Source organism: Myotis yumanensis, unplaced genomic scaffold (assembly GCF_028538775.1).
Source record: "Myotis yumanensis isolate MYYU_CA2020_CCGP unplaced genomic scaffold, mMyoYum1.0.hap1 SCAF_1, whole genome shotgun sequence".
NCBI classification, from domain to species: Eukaryota; Metazoa; Chordata; class Mammalia; order Chiroptera; family Vespertilionidae; genus Myotis; species Myotis yumanensis.
In genome coordinates, this window is record NW_027223752.1 from 40378571 (window position 1) to 40404482 (window position 25912).

At 40.8% G+C, this 25912-nt stretch overlaps 2 protein-coding genes across 2 annotated transcripts in view; both read right to left on the reverse strand.

Annotated features, from left to right (window-relative positions):
• Window positions 1-25912, reverse strand: part of MNAT1 (MNAT1 component of CDK activating kinase) — a 200029-nt gene that overhangs the window by 161102 nt on the left and 13015 nt on the right. The window lies entirely within an intron of this gene.
• On the reverse strand, window positions 17306-20436 carry LOC139002500 (spastin-like). The gene is given in 4 exon segments (XM_070403733.1): window positions 17306-17408; window positions 18342-18481; window positions 18484-19246; window positions 19249-20436. Coding segments are annotated over 3 exon segments (1572 nt in total). The 5' UTR covers window positions 19930-20436; the 3' UTR covers window positions 17306-17408; window positions 18342-18353.

Here is a 25912-nt window from a genome sequence, read left to right on the forward strand (position 1 = left end):
GCCAGGACATTAATTTATATATGCTAAAAATTATCAACCCACACAAAAAAAAATGCTTAAATATCACATTTAAACTAGACTATTATTTACAAAGCAGGATTTAAGACAGGAAAAGCAACCCATAAAACCTTTAATTAACATTACTATATTTGATAACCAAAAAAACCTAATAACCAGGGAAAAAGCTAATATCATTCTATAAACTATGACTATGCTTGGCACATAGTAGTACTCAATATTTTTGAAGAAGTGATGAAAACTTTAAAAGGAAAATATAACCCTAAAAGTATCAAAAAAGGAAATATAAGCTAAATAAACAAAGTTTCACTACAACTGTTTGAAATACTAAATGTTGACAATAAAATAAACTTGCAGTACTATGACAATTTAAACTACTACCTCAAAGCTAATAATTTTTAAAAACCTGAAAAAAGATAATCTCTAACTTTACAATAGTAGGTACTTTCTTTTCCCCAATTACTAAGAGCTCTCACATAGATTATAGTTTTCACTCATAAATCTGTTCAAAGATTTATTACATTAAGATTACTCTGAAATGCTTGCCTCTATTAAAACCCAATATGTATTTTATTTTAGTAATGGGATTTAAGAGCCAAATGAATATCAAATGATTGGTAATCCTAGATGAGTATCAGAACTTGACTGTTCCTAGACTCTGAGACATGGATAACCTTCTGTAACAGGGAATCCTTCCCACCCTAACTGAACCCAGTTTATGGGCAGGAAAAAGAACTATAAATCAATATACTTTACTTCACATTCCAAATTAGATAAATAGATCATGACACATAGTCCATGCCAAAAAAAAAAAAAAAAAAGCTACCTACATTACATACAATTTTCAAAGGAGTCACAGTTCATAAGCATCTAGGAAGAAAAAGTACGATGGCCAAAATGTTGAGGAAATTCATTTTCTTGCACTCAAAATGCAAAAATCTCGTTATTTCTTTTGTGCTCTTTAAAGAATTTGCTAAAACTACTTTTAAATGATAGCACCTAGACTGCCATCATTAAAATCAATAATGCACCTGGTAAGAACACAAAAGACTGACTCACTTGTGTAGAATCCATTATCCTTTGAAAAAAGCCCAAGTCTGGTACTAGAGGGCACTATGTACTTTTTACTGGACAAGAGGAGAATCATTTTTCCTTGTTCTGCTTTCCAGCTGCCCAAAGAACAGATCTCATACTAATTGTAATACGACTCTTTTACAGAAATAAAAGGTGGATAAAGTGCTTACAAACAATAGTTATTTCATACAATTGTATTTCTAAATGTTTTTTCAGATTTTAATTACTCAAAGTTAAATGATTTTAAAGTGAAACTTCAACCTGTGTTTTGCTTAAAGCACAAATATCAAGGGGAAAAAATGCCTTATGTCTGTATTCTTACAATCATATTGGAGACTCGCTGTTAAGTACAAATATGAAACACAATAGGTATAATTGATCACAACGGATTAAAACCAACATAGCCTTTAATGAAATCCTCAGTGCTGCAAAAGTGTGTGAGGAAACAGGCACTTCTACACTGTTGCAGGTAATTAACTGTTACACTTTAATAAACAATAATTTTAAAAACTCAACATTTCATATTTTTTAATTTTCATCAAAAGGAGAAACATCCATACAAAGAAATATTAAGTGCTACAAAGGAGGTAAAGTGGTATATGCTAATACTCAAGATCTCCCAGTAACTGAAAAAGCCAGGTAAAAGTGTACTATGATTCAACTTATGCAAATTTCAAATTAATATGACCATACCATTTCATTAAGGTATAAGTGAATAATATATTATACACTTGGAATATATTATATTATTTAATTGCACAAAAATTGTATGTAACTTTAGTCTTTCACATTCAGTTTCTGTGTGTGTGTGTGTGTGTGTGTGTGTGTTTAATCCTCACCTGAGGATACTTTTCCATTGATTTTTTAAAGAGAGTGGAAGAGAGAGGGAAAGACAGAGAGAAATATCAACATTGAGAGAAACACATCAATTGGTTGCCTCCTGCACGAGCCCTGACCAAGCCCTGGGCCAAGGAGGAGCCTGCAACCAAGGTACATGCCCTTGACCGGAATCAAAAGGACCCTTTGGCCCACGGATTGATGCTCTATCCACTGAGTCAAACCAGGTAGGGCTAGTTTCTCTTATATTTATTAGAGGCCTGGTGCATGAAAATTCATGCACTGGAGGGGGGTCCCTCAGCCCAGCCTGCCCCTCTCACAGTCCAGGAGCCCTCAGGGGCGGGAGGTGACCCAGCGATCAGGGGAAGGCGATGCCCCGTCACACCTCTGCTGCTGCCACTGCCGGCAGCGCAAGCCTCGGCCGGCCCTGGTTATCTGAGCCGCGGGCAGCCCTGGGCGGCTGGGCAGCCACCATCCAAGGCTTGCCTGTGCCTCAGGCCAGCACTGGGCAGGTGGGCAGCCGCCATCCGAGGCTTGCCTGTGCCTTGGGCCAGCCCTGGGCGGCTGGAGGTCTGGAGGGCTGAGGGGAATGGGGGACTCTGGAGACAGGCGCACAGAGCAGCCAAGCCTGCCTGGTCCGGGGCAGGGCTGAGGGGACTAGGCACCACCATCTTGTGGCTGTGGCCGCCACCATCTTTGAGGGCAGGGCAGTCAATTAGCATATTCCCTCCTTATTGGCTGTGGGCACCGCCATCTTTGAGGGTGGGGCAGTCAATTAGCATATTCCCTCCTTATTGGCCATGGGTGCTGCCATATTTGTGATGGTGTGATGGTCAATTAGCATATTCCCTCTTTATTAGCTAAGACTAGAGGCCTGGTGCATGACATTTGTGCACGGTGAGGGGGTTCAGCCCAGCCTGCACCCTTTCACAGTCCAGGAGCCCTCGGGGGATGTCCAAGTGACAGCTTAGGCCCGCTCCCAACAGGCCTAAGCCGGCAGTTGGAAATCATTAGTGCTGCCATGGAGGCAGGAGAGGTTCCCGCCACCACCGCTATACTTGCCAGCCATCAGCCTGGCTTCTGGCTGAGCAGCGCTTCCCCTGTGGGAGCGTACTGACCACCAAGGGGCAGCTCCTGCGTTGAGCATCTGCCATCTGGTGGTCAGTGCATGTCAAAGCGACCGGTCGTTCCACCATTTGGTCTACTTGCATATTACCCTTTTATTATATAGGATCTTTTCCCTATTCAAACTAGCTTCAATTTTCTGCTATTATTTAAATAAAATCTAATTAAAAGACTTCCACTGAACAAAAAATCTAAATAAGAAGAAATTGCTCTTGCAAGTTTAAAAAATCATTTTTAAGTCACAGAATGATTATAAACTCTGAGATTCTGAAGTTATTTAGGAGACAGTATGGGCAGGATGGGATGATGCTTGGATATAAGCCAAGAATATATAAACAAAGAATGACTCCCACAATTCTGACTTTGATCTTCTAGTATATTTGTTGGTGCCACTACCCTCCACCATCTGAATTATGTTCCTCATAATTATGTTCCAACAACATTTATCATAACAGTTATTGTTCTATGTTAAGACCTCAGGGCAAAGATTACCTCTCACTCAACTTTGCATCATCAACTCCATACTGACAACTTCTGATCTTATCAAGGGTAATTCATTCACTATGTATGATTTCTACTTTACACAACTTCACAATATAAATTCCAAATAAAATTCAATACTATTGTACTTATAACTTATATAAACAATAAGCTAATGTGTTTTTATTAAGAATTAACTCCTCAAATTGCTATTTAGTGCATTATCATAAAAGTTAATCAAGACCTTATCAATAATAGAAAAGTTACAAGGTTCTCACTAAAAAACACCAAATTATTATCAAAGCTTACAGGATATAAGATTTACCTTTGCAATTTACAGTTATAGCAAAACATTACTGAATTCCTCTAGATTACTTTACTTCTTAAAGTAGTTTATACATCCCTGGACAAAAACCACTTCTCTACATAATGACAATGGCTTATTTGACATAGGCCCCTGGAAATCTCTCTCAATTATCATAAAAAAATAATCCCTGACAATATACATTGTTTTGGTAATGTGTGTTTTGTTGTTGTTGTTTATCCTCACTTGAGGATATTTTTCCATTGATTTTTAGAAAGTGGAAGGGAGGGGGAGAGACAGAGAGAAACATCTATCTAAGAGAGACACATGGATTGGTTGCCTCCCACACCCACCCCTACCAGGGCAGATATTGAACCTGCAACTGAGGTACATGCCCTTGATTGGAATCAAACCTAGGACCCTTCAGTTAGTGGGCTGACACTCTATCCACTGAGCCAAACCACTAGGGCTCTTTTTTTGTTTAAATAAAGATGAAGTGATCATACTAGTTATCTATTATTGCATAACAAAGTACCCCCAAATCTAGCAGCTTAAAACAATAAACAATTATTATCTTGTATAGTTTCTGAGTGTCAGGAATCCAGTAGCAGTTTGTTTATCAAGATGTCAGCCAGGATGTCATCTAAGACATGACAAGGGCTGGAGAACCTATGATGGCTTACTCACATGGCAGCTGTCGGGAGGCCTCAGAGCTCCTCACCACAGGCGCCTTTCCATATATATGGCTGCTTACAACACAAAAACTGTCCTTCCTGACAGCAAGTGGTCTATGAGAAAGTTGCAGTCTTTTTATGACCTAGCCTTGGAAATGACAAACCATCACTACTGCCATATTCTATTAATCACATAAGCAACTCTGATACAATTTGGGAAGAAATTACACCAAGGGCATGAAAATCAGGAAGCAAGTATCACTGGAAGCCTTCTTGGTTCTAGGCTATAACAGTGATGAGATGACAGATATTATGGTTGATGTACTTTTACACATGCCCACAAATTCTTTGATACTTCTCTCATCAAAAGGTAAAGCCTACTTCGCATTCCTCCCCTCTTGCATGTGGGCTATACTTACAATTCTAACAAATAGGATGTGGCAGAAATGAAGTATCAGACTTCCAGAGTAGTTCATAAGACATTGTAATTTCTACCTTTCTCTCTCTTGAATCAATCACTCTAGGAACAACATGGAAGAAACTCTGAGGAAAGGCACATGTAGCAAAAAATTTGAGGGCTCTAACCAACAACAGTGAAGAATTCCTCACAAAAGCCACATGAGCCAGCTTAGAAGTGTATCCTCCAGTCCCAGTTGAGCCTTCAGATGAATAAAGCTCATGCAAGTAAGTTTGGAAGCTGATCTTTCCCCAGAAGAGTCTGGAAATGGCTGCAGCACCAGTCCATACCTTACATGCAGCGTTGTGAGAGACCTTGAGCCAGAACCTCCTAGCAAAGCCACTACTGAATTCCTAACTCACAGAAACTGTGAGATAATGTTTTAAATAATTTGTTATAAAGAAATACATATGTAATACACTGCACAACTGTTTTTATGAGGCCAGAGTAATTCTAATACCAAAACCGAACAAAGTCATTACCAAAAATAATTACAGAATATCCAAGGAAACATCCTTAACAAAACATTAGTAAACCAAATTTAACAGTATCCTATATAATAATCCTATATAATAAAAGTTCAGCAACCATAACAGCATAATGACCAGAATGACCAATCGAGCAGTCGGTATGAGGGAGGTGCACTGACCACCTCTCGGTCCCTCACCCCAGCCCACAGGCTCCAATCGCTGGATGGCCAACAGGGAACCACGGGGAACTGGGGTGGGTGGCGGCAGGGCGGGACTGAGGACTGACAAGCGGGCAGAAAGCAGACCTCTTGGTCCCTTCCCCGGCCCGCAGGCTCTGATCACCAGATGGCGAACAGGGAATCACAGAGAACTGGGCTGGATGTCGGCGGCATGGCGGGACTGGGGACTGGCGAGTGGGTGGAAGATGGCCCTATTGCAGGCTAGGCCTAGGGACCCTACCCACGCACGATTTCAAGCGCTGGGCCTCTAGTCTATATATATGAAGGCTAAGAGATCGGCCAGTAGGTATGATGCCAGAGAGCAAACGCTCAATGCAGGAGCTGCCGAGCTGCAGTGACTTGGCAGAAGTGGTTCTTGGGTGACGCACCCCAGAACCAGAGAGGAGGAAGCCCAATTCCTCCCACTCTGGGAACCCTCAGGGGATGTCGGAGAGCTGGTTTCAGCTGGATCCCTGTAGGCCAGGTCGAGGGACCCCACCTGCTGGAGGGATCCCGCTCACTCCACAAACGCCCTTCAAGCCACAGCACCGCCTCAGGTCAGCCAGCTGGGGAGGGACGACAGGAGGTTGGCTCCAGGGCATGTCTGGCCGGTCTCACCCAGTCCCGCCCTGCCAGCTACCTTCTAATTAATTTCCTTTCAATGTGCACAAATCTGTGCACTGGGTCACTAATATAAAAATAATGATACATCATGATATGTTAGGATTATGATGGAACACAATTATTTTAACATTCAAAGATCAAACAATCAAGATACAGGAGAAAAAATATATAATCATTTCAATAGAGTCAGAAAAGACATTGACAGAATTCAAAACCAATTTGTGACTTTAAAAAAAAAAAAAAAAAACTCGACAAACCAGTAATATTAAGGAGCTTCCTCAAATTGATAAAGGGCATCTTTATAAATAACTTATAATTACTATCATATCTAATGGTGAAAGACTAAATTTCATAAGACTGAATTTCATCTCCCCAAAGAAAAGGCAAAAATACCCATTTCACCACCTCTATTCAACATTACCATAAAGGGTCCAGCATTGTATTAAGGCTAAATAAATAAAGACTGGAATGAAAAAAATAAAACAGCCCTATTTACAGATAATATGATTACTGTATATAATAAAACCGTAATATGCAAATCAACTGAATGGTGGAAAGTCCGGTCACTATGACTTGCACTGACCACCAGGAGGCAGACACTCGATGCAGGAGCGTCTGCCTCCCCGCCCCCCACCAAGAGGGAGGTGACTGGCACAGCGATCGGGGAGCGAGGCTGGCCAGCGGGCGGCACCAGGCCGCTAGCCAAGGCAGGTGCCAGCGGGGGCTCACCAATCGCCCAGCCTACCGGTCACCCCACAGATGGCCCTGATCACCGGCCAGGCCTAGGGACCCTACCCTATATACTGGGGACAGTCTCTTAGATTTAAAAATTAAAACCTGGCAAGGCTACTTTAACACTGAAAAAACAGGATGATGCAGCAATGACATGCATGGACTCTGGCTTGCACATTTTGTGGTCAGCCCTGATTCTGACACTTATAACTGTGTGACAAAGCCAATTACTTAACTTCTCTCTGCTTCAGTTTTTCCATCCATAAGATAAGAAAAATGGTACTACTGCCTCAGAAGGATCATGTTATATACTACTTTTTATAATCAGAGCAAAAAAATGTAGTTGCCGGTACAACAGTAAGATGCCTTTCACCTGTATGAAAAGTATGGTCACTGCTGCATGCAGCGTCCCGGATTGCAAGGGAGATGTCTGACTGCCGGTTTAGGCCCAACATCCCCCGAAGGGTCCCGGATTGTGAGAGGATGCAGGCCGGGCTGAGAGACCTTCCCTCCGCCTTCCGTGCATGAATTTTGTGCACTGGGCCTACAGTTTTCATAGAAAATCTCAGGGAATCTACAAACCAACTATAAGAATAAATTAATTTAGAAAAATTGCAGGATAGTAAGTTCATATACAAAAATCAGTTGTATTCTTCTATAGTACTACCAACAAATGGGAAGTGAAATTTTAAGACAATATATAGAACCAAAAAATACAAATTACCTAAAAATAAATATAATAAAAAGTTGACCAAGACCTCTATATTGAAAACTACAAAACCTGTCTGAATGATCTTAAAGACTTAAATAAATCAAAAGATATATCAACTTCATTGACTGGAATGCTCAATATTGTCAAGATGGCAATTCTCCCCAAATTTAAAGTAATCCCAATCAATATTCTAGCAGGCATTTTTACAAAAGTTGACAAACTCATTCTAAAATTGATATAGATACATAAGAGGATCTAGAATGACCAAAGCAATTTTAAAAATGTAAAACAAGGTTAAAGAACTTACACTACCTAATTTCAAGACTTACCATAGAGCTGCAAAACTAAAACAGTTCAGTTGTGTGGGCAAAGATACATATAAATCAATAGAAGAGAACAGAGAGTTCAGAAACAGATTCAAACCTTTTTAGTCAATTGATTTTTTAAAATATTTTTTTAAAGTGATTCTAGAGAGAGGATGGGAGAGGAAGAGAAAGATAGAAACGTCAATGATGAGAACAAATCATTGATCAGCTGCCTCCTGCTCACCCCACACTGGGGACCAAGCCCCCCAACCCGGGAATGTGCCCTGACCAGGGATCGAACCATGACCTCCTGATTCATAGGTCGACACTCAACCACTGAACCACACCAGCTGGGCTAGTCAATTGATTTTTAACAAAAACACTAAGGCAACCCAAGGGGAATAAAAGAAAGACAATTCAAAAAATGGTGCTGATCAACTAGATATCCTTGTAGAGGGAAAACAAAAAATCACACCACACATGAAAATTAACTCAAAACGAATCACAGATCTAAATGTAAAATCTAAAACTGTGAAACTTAAAGCATTAAACATGCAGCCCAACCAAGACACTCCTATTGATCCAAGAGAAACAAAAACTTACGTTTACACAAAGTCTTTTACATGAATGTTTATAGCAGCTCTTTTATAATACTAACAACTGGAAACAAGTCAACTGCTCACCAACTGGTAAATGGATAAGTAAACTATTATATATCTATACAATGGAATACTACTTGGCAATAAAGAATGAACCACTGCACTTTGCCACATCTACTGTGAGGATGAAGACAATTCTCAGCCATCGGAATGACATCCCAGAAAATGTGGACATCTCTCTGAAGGGACACACAGTTATGTATTGAGAAGGGCCCCAGAGGCACCTGTAGAGGCTCTTCAATCACATCAATGTAGAACTCAGTCTCCTTGGAAAGAAAAAGAGGAGGCTCCATATTGACAAATGGTGGGAAAGTAGAAAGGAACTGGCCATGGTTAGCACTAACTTCAGATAGTATCTATGTTTCTGAAAAGGGAATCGTTCAGCAGGCTGATGAATAAGTTCTAAATTGTTCAGCTATAGAAATAGCAAAATGTCAAATGATTCCTCAGACTTGTTTTCGATATTTTAAAGATGCAATAAAAGCCACACATTGAAAAAGATGTACCACTGATACACACAAAAACATGTATGATTCTCAAAATAAGTAAGCTGAGTGAAAAAAGACAGGTAAAAAAGAATACAGACTATATAATTCTATGTAAAATTATAGCAAAAGCAAACCACGCTATGATAAGATAAAGCAAATCAGTTATGGCCTAGAGATGAAAGTAGAGGGAAAATGGATTACAAAAGGGCATTAGAAACTTTGGGAAGGGGGTGATAAAAATATGCATTATCTTAATTGTGGTCATAGTTTCACAAGTGAATAAATATGTCAAAACTTATTAAATTATATTGCTTTAAATATGTACACTTTAGTGAATGTTAATTCTACTTCAATAAAGGCAAAAAGGCAAAATAAGTAAAAAAGATTGGTAATACCTACCAAAATTTTTAATACTCTGCTGTTAGAAATTTCTCCTATATACTCACATAAACACACAGATAAGAATGTGCACTGAAAACTTGTGATATTAAACATCTGGAAACAACCAAAACTTCCATTAATATATGACAGGTTACATAAATTACACTTGACCCTTGAACAACTCAGGTTTGAATTGTGTGGGTCCATTTATACACAAATAATTTTTTCAATAAAGACAGTAAATGTATTTTTCTCTTCCTTATAATTTTCTTAACATTTTTTCAACTTGCTTTATTGTAATAATACAGTATAACCCTATCTAATAAAAGAGAAAGATGGTAATTAACTGTACCTCCGCTACCCTTCCCATTGGCTAATCAGGGTGATATGCAATTTAACTGCCAGCCAAGATGGCGGCCGGCGGCCAGGCAGCTTGAAGCGAACAGGAGGCTTGCTTGCTTCAGTGACGGAGGAAGCCAACGTTCCCCGCCTCCCGCTGCCGGCCTCTGAGCTTGCAGTTTAGGAAACACTGTTACAAATATAGAAGCTAAACAAAACCCCAGAAACCTGCTTTCAGTCAGCCAGGATCTCAGAGCTGTAGTTGGAACAGTGTTTCGATTATAGAACCCAAACAAACCAGATACCTGCTTTCAGCAGCCGAGGTCTCAGAGCTGGAGCCGAGCCTCAGAGAGAAAGCCGGCTCTCAGTTCCAGTGACAGCCACAGAAGGTAAATAAATCCAAGAATAAAAGAAAAAAGAAAAAAAGGTCAGGTTGGGAGCTTAAGTTGCCCGCCAGCCTGAAAACGGCCCTCAGCCCCTCACCCAGACTGGCCAGGCACCCCAGTGGGGACCCCCACCCTGAAGGGGCTGTGACCAGCTGCAAACAGCCATCATCCCCTCACCCAGGCTGGCCAGGCACCCCAGTGGGGACCCCCACCCTGAAGGGGGTGTGACCAGCTGCAAACAGCCATCATCCCCTCACCTAGGCAGGCCAGGCACCCCAGTGGGGAACCCCCACCCTGAAGGGGGTGTGATCAGCTGCAAACAGCCATCATCCCCTCACCCAGGCTGGCCAGGCACCCCAGTAGGGACCTCCACCTTGAAGGGGGTGTGACCAGCTGCAAACAGCCATCAGCCCCTCACCCAGGCTGGCCAGGCACCCCAGTGGGGACGCCCACCCTGATCCAGGACATCCTTCAGGGCAAACCAGCCGGCCCCCACCCGTGCACCAGGCCTCTATCCTATATAGTAAAAGGGTAATATGCCTCCCATCACCGGGATCAGCGGAGCCGCGAGGCCTCCTGAACCCGGGATCAGCGGAGCCGTGAGGCCTCCTGGCACCGGGATCAGCAGAGCCTCCCAGCACTGGGATCAGCGGAGCAGCGAGGCCTCCCAGCACCGGGATCAGCGGAGCAGCGAGGCCTCCCAGCACCGGGATCAGCGGAGCAGCGAGGACTCACTGCCCCTGTGTCAAGCAGAGCCGGCAGGCCTCCCAGCACCAGAATCGACGGAGCAGCGAGGACTCCTAGCACCGGGATCAGTGGAGCAGCGAGGCCTCCTGGCCCCTGGAGCAGCGTGACGGGGGCAGAGCCCAAACCCCCTGATCACCCTGCGGCTCTGTGTGTGACAGGGTGCGGGGCCACAAACTTCCTATCCACCCTACTCTGTTCATGACAGGGGAAGGTGCCCCAACCCCCTGATCGGCCCTGCTCAGTGTGTGACAGGGTGTGGTGCCCCAACCCCCCCCATTGGCCCTGCTCTGTATGTGACGGGGTGGAGCCGCAACCTCCCCATCAGCCCTGACCTGAGTGTGACAGGGGGGAGTGCCCCAACCCCCTGATCGGCCCTGCTCTGTGGGTAACAGGGGGGAGCTCCCCAAACCCCTGATGGGCCCTGCTCTGTGTGTGACAGGGGGCGGTGCCCCAACTCCCCTATCGGCCCTACTTTATGCGTGACAGGGGGCAGCGCCCCAACCCCCTGATCGGCCCATGCTCTGTGCATGACAGGGGGTGGCACGGCAACCTCCCCATGGACCCTGCCTTGAGTGTGACAAGGGGCGGCACCCCAACCCCCCAATCGGCCCTGCTCTGAGCCCGACCAGGGGCTGCACCTAGGTATTGGGCCTGCCCTCTGCCACCCGGGAGCGGGCCTAAGCCAGCACGCCGTTATCTCCCGAGGGGTCCCAGACTGTGAGAGGGCGCAAGTGGGGCTGAGGGACACCCCCCCCCCCCGCCAGTGCACAAATTTTTGTGCACCGGGCCTCTAGTAGAATATATAAAATTTGAATTAATCAACTATTTATGTTATCAGTAAGGTTTCTGATCAACAGTGGGCTATTAGTAGTTACGTTTGGTGAGAGTCAAGTTATTTGAGAATTTTTAACTGTTTGGGGGTCAGCACCCCTCACCCCCCACATTGTTCAAGGGTCAACAGTAATACATTTTCAAAAGCTAGAATGCTCTGCAAGTACAGCATAGGAATGTAGTCAATAATATTGCGATAACTATGTATGGTGTCAGTTGGGTACTGGAAATATCTGGAGTGGGAGGCTACTATGTAAAGTATATGATTATCTAACCACTATACTATACACCCAAAACCAATACAAAATAATATTGAAAGTAAACTGTAATTGAAAAATTAAAAAAACTTAAGAAGAAAAAAAAAAGAATGACATACATCTGTATGCTCAAACATGAGAAGTTATCCACAATCCTATATAATAAAACCCTAATATGCAAACTGACTGGACAGTGGAATGACCAGCGGAATGACCGGTCACTATAACGCAAACTTACCACCAGGGGGAAGATGCTCAATGCAGGAGCTGCCCCCTGGTGGTCAGTGCACACCCACAGGGGGAGGGCCACTCAGCCAGAAGCCGGGTTCACAGCTGGCGGGCACAGCAGCAGTGGCGGGAGCCTCTCCCACCTTCACGGCAGGCGGGCAGTAAGGAGTGAGGGGTCCTGGACTGCGAGAGGGCACAGGCCGGGCTGAGGGACACCCCCACCAGCAGTGCACGAATTTAGTGCATCGGGCCTCTAGTATATTGATAAATGAATGCACTAAATTGCAGAGAAAGTCATATGGCACAATCGTCATTGTGTTTAATTTTTACAAAAAAGAAATGCATAGTAATTGCTAGCTGTGGTTACATATGGTTGAACAGCACCCTTAGCATACTTAAAAGTCTCTATTAGTGCAAATATTTTATAATTTTTCACAAAGAAACACTACATAATAGCTGAGATTGACACCACCACTCTTAATAATAATTAAGTGCCCAATAAATATTAGCTGGTACATGCCAGGCATAACATCATCCCAAGCACTTTGTACAACTTGCCACTTAATTTAATCTTCACAACAAACTTGTAAAGTAATATTCTTTTTTAAAATATCTTTTTATTGATTTCAGAGAGGAAGGAAGAGGAAGAGAGAGATAGAAACATCATTGACGAGAGAATCATTGATCAGCTACCTCCCCCCGCCCCACCGGGGATGGAGCCTGCAACCCAGGCATGTGCCCTTGACCGGAATCAAACCTGGGACCCTTAAGTCCACAGGCCAATACTCCATGCACTGAGCCAAACCAGGCAGGGCAGTAATATTCTTTTTATCACCATTTTAGAGATTTAGGAATCTGGGAGTCGGGGAGGTGTCAAAAACTCTTCTAAAGATCACACAACTAGTAAGTGGTAGCACAAGAACTTAAGTTTCTTTTATTCCAAAGCTAATGTTTTTAACCACCGCACCAAAATGTCTCTCTATAAGCATAATCTAGAAACTAAGATCCCATAAATGAGTACAGCAATTGGGAACACAGTGTTAGTAAAAATAATATAATCAAAAACACAGTTTTAATTTCTGTTTCTGTATTTTAGTAGGAAAAAACCCTGGTATTTACATATGTATATAATTGTCCTCTGTTAGGTATTTTATTAATCAATCTACTTTGGCCATATGTTTTCAATAATTTCTTAATTTGTTACATTCTAACTTCTACATATAATATATAAATGTTAGTTTCTATTCTAATTCCAAATTATATAAACCCAAAATACATAAAGCCAACAGGAGACACAAATAATATATTTCCCAAGGGGGGATTACGAGCACTAAACTTACACTAGCTGTGGCAATTTATTATTATTGACACCATTCCTACTATAAATTGTATGTTTTTGCATTTAGTTGCAGCACATTACATAGATTGCTTTTTGCAATTAACCTCCACAAGAAATTAAATATTAATAAATGTGCCAGTTACAATTAAAGGAAATAAGACATTCATAATCTGAATAATGCAGAAACATCCATGGTAACATATTGCACTTTAGATCTTAAAAAATATATTTAAACTACCTTAAGAGCAAGTTTTTGTCTAAATTTTTGCTTATAAACCTCAACTTTCTAAAGAAACTCACTCCCTTTGCTATTAATTGATTGGGATTAGAGCAAATATGGATAAGGAATTTTTATCTACTAACAACATATTTTATTAAATTTTAAGATATCAATTATGTATTCATTTGACTGGCAACATTAGCATTTTTAGAAAATAAAGTAATATGTAGCTCAGCAAATTCCTGTTCCATAAAAACTGCACATTATATAATATTGATTTCTACCTAATTCTTCATTTGCATGTATGGGAAACACAAGAATCAGAAGGCAAAAATTAAAATAAATGTTCAATAAAAATATTATGCATAATCTTTTGTTGTCAAAAATATTTTAATATATTCTCAATAAAGCAAAATATATACCTTAAAGTATTTTAAAATAAAACTAAAAATAAAGCAAATATTGAAATTACATTTTTAATGCCAAAGAATATAGAAATACATCCTCAAATGGTTCTCATATATGCTCCAATAGATGTCAAAAATATAACATCACACTTCACAATCCTATTACTTTTTTAGTTATTTTCCCTCATGTTTTCCACTCTAACACCACAGATTAGTACCAAAAAATAAGATCAAATAAAACAACTTGTTTTGGGAACATTATCTGAAACAGAACTGATGCTCTGTTTATTGACAAGTTAGTTATATGTAGAAAGTAAACATTATAGAAATATTTATGAAGAAATTATACTAACATTGGTAAATTTCAAGACATTTATATTTTAATAAAATGAACTGTTTCAAAGTAAATCAGAGTTAATGGGAGATGCAGTTTGCTTCAGTTACCTGAAATTAGAATAGCAGGCTCATTAAATATATATAAATCAGTGATGCAGAGGCACTGCACCATATTGATGGAGCCCTCATTAATTTTCAATGATATAGCCACTATCATATTTGTGTTCTAAAAAAATTGAGTGAGGTATACAACCATTTCTCTTCACTTCAAAACTCTATTTTTTACATATTTTAACTTAGTAAATGAAAGGAAACCTAATAATCCAAAACATTTCTAAATAAGTTCATTAAATTTTATAGTCTTTTTTAGAGACACTATATATATGTTTATCTGTAAATGTATGTAGTATATATTTCTTGATATACAATATGAAAAACTGAAATATGCAAAATAAAAATACTATAAAATAACTAACTTATCCTTATGAGGTAGTTGATATAATCTTTCTAGACATTTGAATATAACACAAAGTAAAGTCTAAATTATAGATTTTTCAGAGATATTGTGAGATCTTTTACTTTCCAGAAAAACTAACAAAAAAACGGGGAATAAACTTTGCTTCTAATTTAACTAAAAAGAAAAAGTTATCCTCCAAATCATTTTATTACATAACAAATAATTCATAGTTAGGCTTCCTACTTTGTATATGACTATACCTCAAAATTAAATACCATGACATTGTTTATATGTTATCAAATAAAAAGATATAATTATTATCAAATAAAAAGAGGCAAAATACAGAATTGATGGGAAAATCATTATAATGTTTAAAGTTTTTTATTTTAAGTTAGTATCTTGGAAACTAAAATATAAAAAGAAAATAGTTCTAAGCGTATTAAATTGGTTTTGATAATATTCTAGTATTTTTTCATTTTTTACTTAAAATGGGCTTGAGTTGCAATCTCATTGCATTACATTGACAGGAATTTTATTTAGCAAATGTGACCAAATTTTAATTGCATAATTCCTATCTGAGATTTACAGAGAAAGAAAAAAATGGAACTGGTAGGTAGGCAATACAATCATACAACCTTTCTTAGGCTTCAGTTGCCCCATTATTAAGGAAGGGGGGACAGATGTAGAATAGAACTAAAAAGATAACTGCTAAACTCCTTCCTATTTTAAATTAACTGAGTCTGCCAGCTTCCTATCAATCCTTTTGACAAAACAAACAGTTCTGTAGCATGTACTTTTGCAGACTTCCATCCTCAGCCTGACAGCCAAATCAGACATCATATTCCACTTTCCTAAAGGTTCTAATCCTATATAATAAAACCCTAATATGCAAATAGACCGAACATGGAATGACCAGTCACTATGACATGCACTGACCACCAGGGGGCAGACGCTTGACGCAGGAGCTGCCCACTGGGGGTCAGTGCACTCCCACAGGGTGAGCGCCGCTCAGCCAGAATCCGGGCTCACGGCTAGCGAGCACAGCGGCGGTGGCGGGAGCCTCTCCTGCCTCTGTGGCAGCACTAAAGACCCCTCAGGGGATGTCTGACTGCCAGCTTAGGCCCACTTCCTGGCAGGTGGACATCCCCCGAGGGGTCCCAGACTGAGAGGACACAGGCCGGGCTGAGGGACACCCCCCCCCCCCCCCCCCCGTCGACAAATGTCGTGCACCAGGCCTCTAGTATTTAGATATTCCTCTTCGGTGACTGATCCACAAAAACATTTATGCATTTGGAGCCACCTAAACATTTTTGTTCCCTTGATGCTTATTTTGAAGTTTAGAGTATACTCACCAAAATTATTTGCTTCCCCAAAGGCCCTTTTTCCCAAATCAGGAGAATGGTTATAATTAGGTTTCAGAATTTCAGGTTTCTGTTTCTTTTTTTTTTTTTTCTTTTTGACCGGGCATCAACAAGTTTTAATTTAGCTTATAAAACTCTGCCTTATTAACATGAAGAGTACACTATAATTTAATGTTTAAGCATTACCTTTTAGTAAGAATGTGACACAGAGTTCAATGCAAAATCTAAAAGGTTACAATCTAAGTCTAATATTAATTTTAAAAATCTCAGCAACTTCTATGTTGAAAAAGACCGAACCAACCCCTTACACCTTCTACTATTATCATTATTCTATTTTCATGGTCCTTCTATGAAAGAAACACAGCTTAAAATAAAACTTGGTCACATTTTACCAAGAGCAAGAGTAAAACTAAGAAGAATGTTAAAAAAAAAAAAAAAAAAGAATGTGTGTCTTCATTATAAAATTCTTATCTAGCAGGGGCAAGGTTTTAATTTGTTCTCTCAAAACCAAAGATATTTTTCCCAAATGAAAAAAAATCTTTGTTCCTACTATAAAACTATTCTTTTCACCCACGGCATTTTATATAAAAGCACCAAAGAAAATTTCTGTAAACAAACTTTTAACCAGTAAACGAAGGGCAAATATCCATTTGCCTTTATTACAATATTTAAAAGGTCATAATACGAGTCTCTACTTCTTACAATGACATTTTTATAATAAAAATTCAGGCATACTTATACAAACAAGAAATGGAATTACTGTACATTTGGGGGGAACAAAAGGAAGATTAATAGACTACAAGTTTTTTGTTAACAAAGTGAGCACAAGAAACCTACAAAATGTATGCAATTTATAAAAATTCAGTAACTTTTAAAGTTTCATTGAAGGGATTAATAATTATAAAGAATAAAAGATGGTAGATCCACTGGCTTATCATTATCCTATAAACAGTAAGAAAGTAATAATCATAAATTAAAAATGTCTTAGCTCCCAGTACATCCCTTCTCTCACACAGGAACCACTTTTACAGCTGTTAAAATTGGCTTTCTTAAGTATTAGGATAATTCTAGCAGGAAATAAATTCCATTAGGAATAAGTTAACAGTCTCAATAGATTTCTGGCAAATATATTTTTAAAAAAGTACTGTGGTCACACAAGGATTGATCTACATGTTATATGACAGAGTGACTCAAAACTTGCAAATTTCTCCTCTTTTATTAGACTTATTTTGTTGCTCTCATATTGCTTTATAAATTGTTTGGTAGAAAGGATCTAGAAAAATAAAGTGAAAGAACTCAATTGTTTAATGTCTGTAGTTTTATGGAGAAAAAGCCTTCAAAATCCTTTTTCCTATTTCTGTTACACAGAAAAAAGTTTCATTTGGCATACAATTTGTAAAAAGAAAAGGAAAAAAAAAGAAAATGTTTGGCATTCCAATCACCCATAGTAAAGACAACAGGAGAGGAAACTGGGAAAAATTACTATTTTAAAAAAAGACATCAGAAGATAACCAATGGCTGTTGTGTCTTTCACCCTTTACTGTCTCTGAATACTTTCATCTGCAACACATATATAAATTATTATTTACATTCTGATTAAATTGGTAAAGAAGACCAGAACCAGTGTTTATTGTGCTCTAACTTACCCCGCCCATCGGGATAGCCATTACTATCAAGGCAAGAAGGCCTTAAACAAAATATTCCATTTGCATTGTATATTTTATTTAAATTTGTTTTATGGTTTATCTTCTGGGATGCATAAATAATTATAAGACTCTAAAAAGTCCTGTAAACTTAAACTGAGTTTCTGTAGCTGATAACTATTCACTGAAGATGGTGTGTTTCTCTCGATAAGAAAAAGTTCTGTAGGCTTACAAAGGTATTTTCTTAAACAGTGGTATCTCCAAAGTCCTTGTTCCAACGTATGTATGCTTCTAAGGTTTGAGGGCCCACGCTGCGTTTTATCTTTTTCAAGGATTCAGTGAAGTCAGATAATCAAATGTTTCTCATCTCATTGACATATTCTTCACTTGTTCTGGTTTCAGTTCTCGGATAGGACCCAGAGCTGCATCTTTTGCCAAAGCTGTTAGATCACTTCCTGAGTATCCATCAGTCATTCTAGCAAGTTGTGCTAGTTCTTTTTGGGTCAATGAGCTTCCCTGTTTACATAATAGATTTTTTAGTAAAAGTCGTCGTGTCTCCTCATTTGGCAAAGACACCCGTTTGGTGAAACGCCTGAGAACAGCCTCATCAAGCTCTTGTAGTCTATTAGTTGCACCCATTAGAAGTACTCTGTCATCTCCAGCAGACTGTACACCATCAAATTCTATTAGAAATTCAGTTTTTAGGCATCTACTAGCATCATGTTCTCCTTCTCTTCTTTCACACAAAAGGCTATCAACTTCATCTATAAAAATTATTGAAGGTTGAAGTTCTCGAGCCACAGCAAAAAGAGCTCTCACCAACTTCTCTCCTCCCACATATTCTGAAGTTAAGCTTGCAGCACTTATATTAAAGAAGGTTGCATTAGATTCTGCAGCTACTGCTTTAGCAAGCATTGTTTTCCCATTTCCAGGTGGACCAAAGAGTAACAATCCTCTAGCAGGAGCTCTAAGCCCTGTAAACAACTCAGGCCTCAGAGAAGGAAGAATGACAATTTCTTGTAATGCTTGTTTTGCTAATTCTTGACCAACTATATCATCAAATTTAACAGCCGTTCCATTGTCTATAATTTCATTCATTATAAGGTTAGCGAGGTTACTGTCCATGTTCCTAAAATTGACTTCAAGTCTTTCTTTTTACGAGCCGCAGTTGTAGGGGTTGAAGGTTTATTTGTTCGATTTGTTTTTGGTGTACTCTTATGAGTAGCAGTTGCAGGACCAGGGCCCTGTCTCACTCCAGAAACCATGGATAAGCCACTGCAACTGGGTGCTCTGTGGTGGCCTGAAAGACCTGTGGATCCAGCTTTCATAACTGTCTTTGAACGAGGCAGCGAATTACTAGGGTGTGTTAAGGGATCTTTTCTTTTTGGAACTGCTCCACTTTCTGACTGGAGCTGTCCATTGCGGCATGTCAAGTTAGTACTGTCATTATAGACGTCTGTTTGTGATTTGGAAAATTGCAAAACTGGTTGCAGCTTCTCTAGAAGTTGTAAACGGTCCTTGGTCATAACCAAATTGGTCATCATTTTAGCTTGAAGGCGTCTAGCTCTTTCACATTGTTCACCTTGTCCTGTAACTATGACAGCTACTCCTTTTTCTAGTTCTTCAATACCTTTCTTATACCATTCCACAGCTTGCTCCTTTTGTCCTGCTTTCTCGTCCTTGTCGATGTGCAGGGCAACGGAGATGTACTCGAAGGCCTGTTTGTGGAAGGCTCGGAGGAGCTCGGCCTCCGTGCCCGGCACCAGCTGCGGGGGCGAGGCCAAGGCCGGCACGGTCGGGGAGCTCCTCTTGGCAGCCATCTCTGTTTCTTTAGTAATACTTTTTTTTTTAACATTTTCTTCTCTTTTTTTTTTTAATCCTCACTGGAGGATATGTTTTTATTTATTTGAGAGAGAGAGAGAAAGGAAGAGGGAGGGAGGAAGGGAGCATATCAATGTAGAAGAGAAACATCAACAAGTTACATCCCTGACTGGGAATAGAACCTGGGACCTTTCAGTGTAGGTTTGATGCTCCAACCAACTGAGACACACTGGCCAGGACTAATAGTACTTTTTTATTTATTTATCTAATCTAATAAAAGAGAAACATGCAAATTGACCACACCTCCGCTACGCCCCAAGCCATGCCCACCAGCCAATCAGAGCAACTATATGCAAATTAACCCAACCAAGATGGCGGCCGGCAGCCACGGAGCTGGAGCAAGCAGGAGGCTTGGTTGCCCCGGCAATGGAGGAAGCTAAGCTTCCCACCTACCCTGGCCGGCTGTGGCCTCCGCTCAAGACAACAAAGTTTCAATTATAGGAGACAAATAAATCCCAGATACCTGCTTCCAGCCAGCCTCCACTGGGAGCTTGGGTGGCTGGGGGCAGTGGCCAGCCTGCAAACAGCAATCAGCCCCTAACCCAGAATGGCCACACCCTCATGGGGTGAGGGTCCGTGCTGGGGGGCTTGGCCAGCCTGCAAACAGCCATCAGCCCATCACCCAGACTGGCCAGACACCCCAGCAGGACCCCTCACCCTGAAGGGGACTTGGCCAGCCTGCAAACAGCCATCAGCCCCTCACCCAAGCTGGCCAGGCACCCCAGTGGGGACCCCCACCCTGAAGGGGCTGTGGCCAGCCTGCAAACAGCCATCAGCCCCTCACCCAGGATGGCCAGGCACCCCAGGGGGGACCCCCAGCCTGAAGGGGCTGTGACCAACTTGCAAACAGCCATCAGCCCCTCACCCAGGCTGGCCAGGCACCCCAGCGGGGAACCCCACCCTGAAGGGGCTGTGGCCAGTCTGAAAACGACCCTCAGCCCCTCACCCAGGCTGGCCAAGCACCCCAGCAGGACCCCTACCCTGATCCAGGACACCCTTCAGGGCAAACCAGCCGGCCCCCACCCATGCACCAGGCCTCTATCCTATATAATAAAAGGGTAATATGCGAATTGACCCTAACAGCAGGACGACTGGGAATGACTGGTCACTCTGACACACTCTGACCACCAGGGGGCAGACGCTCAATGCAGGAGCTGCCCCCTGGTGGTCAGTGCACTCACAAAGGGGGAGCTCTGCTCAGTCACAAGCTGGGCTGATGGCTGCCAGTATAGCGGTGGTGGTGGGAGCCTCTCCCACCTCCTCAGCAGCGCTAAGGATGTCCGACTGTAGCTTAGGCCTGCTCCCTGCTGGCAGGTGAACATCCCCCGAGGGCTCCTGGGCTGCCAGAGGGATGTCTGACTGCCAGCTTAGGTCCACTCCCCCGGGGAGCGGGCCTAAGCCAGCAGGTGGTCATCCCCCGAGGGTTCCCATGTGGGGAGCAGCTATACGGTTAAGTCTCAGACTGACCTGTTGGCAAAGTCACAAACAAGTCCCAGCTTAGAGGGCACAGTCCTCTTAAGCATAATTAGGCTTGACCTTATGACGCTCCCTAGATCTTATCTGGGAAGCTAATGGGCTGAGGGAAGTGCAGTAAGAACAAGAACAAAAACAAGTGAAACTCACAAGAACAAAAACAAGTGAAACTCACAAGAACAGTGTAACTATGGTCAAAACAAGTGAAACTCACAAGAACAGTGTAACTATGGAAACCACTACCTTGTTTACCTCTGACTATAAAATAAAGGCTCAGTTTGCCTCGGGATCTTTCTCTGTGGTCTCAGCCAGGCACAGGAAGATCCACGGAGACTAAAGAGAGCTAGAGAGTTCTGAATGCTGTCTCCGTGTAAAACATTCTTCACCAACTCTGTCCACACCTTTGGGAACCCCTGGCCCACTGCGGCTGGACCCCAGCATTCCCAGACTGCGAGAGGGCACAAATTTTTGTGCACCGGGCCTCTATATATATATATATAGAGAGAGAGAGAGAGAGAGAGAGAGAGAGAGGGAGGGAGGGGCCCGGTGCGGGTCCCTCTGCCTGGCCTGCAGGGATCGGGCCAAAACCGGCTCTCTAACATCCCCCAAAGGGTTCCAGATTGCAAGAGGGTGGTTCTCAGGTGACGCACCCCAGAATCGGCCTCTTCTCTGTTTCCAGGTGCATCACCCGAGAACCACAGCTGCCAAGTCACCACAGCTCGGCAGTTCCTGCATTCAGCGTCTACCCCCTGGTGGTCAGTGTGCTCCATAGCTACCAGTCAGACAGTCAGATGATTGGATGGTCGCTTAGGCTTTTATGTATATAGATATACATATATTTTTAAAATTGATTTCAGAGAGGAAAGGAGAGGGAGAAATAGAAACATCAATGATGAGAATCATTGATCAGCTGCCTCCCGCACGCCCCAACTGGGGATCAAGCCCACATCCTGGGCATGTGCCCTGGACCGGAATCGAACCCGGGACCCTTCAGTCCGAAGGCTGATGCTCTATATACTGAGCCAAACCAGCTAGGGCTAACAAATAGTTTGTTTCACACATTGCATAGAGCCCACTTTCAAACATTAATTACAAAATATATACATATATATAACTCTAAACTTCCTTTTTCTTCTTTATAAAGAAGAAAAACTAATTTCCTTTCAATGACTCAAAAGAACTAATACACTATAAAACTAAGGGGGGCAGTAACCAAGTGTGCCACATTCACTACTCTATATCCAGCACAGTGTTTTCCAAAAGTGCTTGAGCACAAGACTCTCTTAGTATAAAATGCAAGGTCCCTCCCCCAAAGATCTATGGTAGAGTGCAGAAATTTGTACTCTAAATAGGAACCCAAGATGATTCTTAGGATAAGACAAGACTGGGAATCAGTGGCAGGGAAAATTTATTGAGTGTATGAGAAAAACTGCATACTTATGTTTATTAGTAAACACCAGCAACTAATGAATTACTTGAGTCTCATTCCACTTCTTTGAAAATAGACTTAACACATTTAATGTTTTTACTGATTTTAGTGTGAGAGTGAAAGGGGGAGAGAGAGAGAGAGAGAGAAAGGGAGAGAGAAATACTGATGAGAGAGATAAACATAGGTCAGCTGACTCCTATACCTGCCCTGACTGGAAATTGAACTGGTGAGCTCTCTGTGCATGGGACCAGAGGCTCAACCAACTGAGCCACACCTGCCAGGGCTAGACTTAACACATTTTAAATTAAAGAAAACCATTAAAATCACTAGGTTAACTTTTCATTCAATTATTCTCTATTTACTATCTCAGGCACTACTTGCTAAGTAAGCAGGAAGTAAATTGCCAAAAAGACTCCTGAAACTTAACATAAAAACTGCGTGTTTTGGCATTTAGAATACTGAAAATAACACTATATAGTTGATTATCTATATTAAACTAAATATAACTTTACTCTCATATTTACCTGATTCCTTAAACTTACTTGAACTATGCCTCATCTAATCCTCACAGTAACCCTGAGCGGTATATACTACTGGTAAACCCCTCATACAGATAAACAAAACAAAAAAAGCTTAAAAAATTTATTAATTTTCCCTAAATCACAGCTAAAAGTAAGTAGCAAACCTAGGGTTCAAACTCAGGCAAACTATCATTACATGTTTGTTACACATAACATTTTAACCCCACAGCAGAAAAAAGGCAATGAGAAAATAAATTAATTCTGTCTCTGTTTATACTAGAGGCCCGATGTACAAATTCGTGCAAGGGGCTCGGCCCTTGCAGCTGCGGCGGTTTGTCTCGGCCCTCGCAACCCCAGCTTCATCCGGAAGGTCGTTTGGAAGGACATCTGGAAGGTCGTTCAGCAGGTCGTTTGGCTGTCTGGTCTAATTAACATATTATGCTTTTTTAATTATAGATCCCTAAAGGAAAGTGCTATTGTTTCAGGTTCTTGCAGAATAAATTAATTTGCATTTTAACAAATAAATTTGAACATCTACTAGACAGCTTCATATTACCTGTTTGAAACATAGAATACAAATTTGATAATATAACTTCCAGGGAAAGAGATCCTAAAGGGTGCCCATCCATGAAGCCAGAATTCCTATGAAACTTTCTAATACCTGCAAAGGCAAAACCTGACAAAAGGTTTCCTCTAAGACAGAAAAATACATACATACACATATTTTTTCCTCTAAGACAGAAAAATATGTAAATGTAAATATATAAATACATATGGAGAGAAAGAGAGAGAGAAGTAGTCAGCAGATAAAATTCATCTTAACACATTTCGTACCGCTCAGGAGTTTTCTCGTGTTTCGCACGCCATCTGTTAAGGACCGCTCACAAGTGTTCTTCTTTTCCACGCCCATGGAAAAAGGAGCGAATCTAGATACTTATGTAAATTTTGTTTGGTCCCTCTTCATAGAGGAAAATGTTTTACACAGTACCATACGTTAAAAAAGTACTAGGAACTTTAATTGTTTGTTTTTGTAAATAAAAATGTTATAATTATTGAAAAACAACACCTAAAGTGCATTATGATGATTTAAATAATGTGCAGTTTGCCCAAAAACGTGCGGTCCCTGGCGTATGTCTTAGAGATTTCTATGCGGTACGCAATGTGCTAAAAAAGAATTCCCAGTATAGAAAAAAAATTAGAGAAGAGCCACATGGGGACAGGGCTCCATATACACATACAAAAAGAAACATTATGAATAACGTAAGTACTAAATATTTAGTAATCAGTTTTCTTTTAATATATTTTCATTGATTTCAGAGAGGAAGAGACAGGGAAAGACAGAAACATCAATGATGAGAGAAAATCATTGATCAGCTGCCTCCTGCATGCCCCTCTTTGGGGATCAAGCCTGCAACCTGGGCATGTGCCCTGACCTGGAATTGAACCATGACCTCCTAGTTCATATGTCGACGCTCAACCACTAAACCATGCCAGCTGAGCAATAATCACAGTTTTAAGAACTATAACACTAACTTACATTCTATAAGAGAATAAACAGAATGATTATATTAGCACACATTAGATCTTAAAGACTAAAGTGCACAATGAGTCATTTTTGGTCAAACCAAAAAATATATATTACAGCCATAAATAACCAATTCATAGTGAAGTGCTCAAATTCTGTAAATAGGATGATCAGCACTCTTCGCTATATTAGAAAAGAAAATTACAGCTAACAAAAATAACTAAAATTTTAATGTTATGAGTTTTATTAATGATGTAAGAACAAAGAAAAGACTAAAACTATTGACTGTAATGATTTTCTCAATAACTATTAACTAAATTACCCAAATTTTAAGAGATTGAAGGGGGCTAAAAATTATCTATTGTAACAAATAAATGATCAAAGTTAAGTGGCTGGCCAGTCTATTGCAAAACTAGAATCTAGATTTTCTAATTCATGTTCTTTCTACTATTCTATGAAATTGAATTATTAACACACATGGGACACCAATTCATATATGCACTGAAAGCAAAACCACTTCCTTCAAAGAGAATGATCTTGAGATCTTCAGTGTAATTAACATTCAGAAGATATGAGATATTAATTTTCTAGCACTATTCTGCAACATATTATTTTACTCAACATCAAAAATACTCCACTTAAAAAAGAGTACTTAGGGCCCAGCCGGTGTGGCTCAGTGGTTGAGCATTAACCTATGAACCAGGAGGTCACGGTTCGATTCCTGGTCAGGGCACATGCCCAGGTTGCGGGCTCCATCCCCAGTGTGGGGAGTGCAGATGCTAGCCAATCAATGATTATTTCTCATCATCAATGTTTCTATCTCTCTCTCCCTCTCCCTTCCTCTTTGAAATCAATAAAAATATTTTTTAAAAATAAAAAAGAATACTTGGAAAAGTACTAGGGAAGAAGCTGAGTTAGTAAAAAAAGATCAGAAACTACAAAAGGAAGAAATGCTAAACAAACACAAGGTAAAG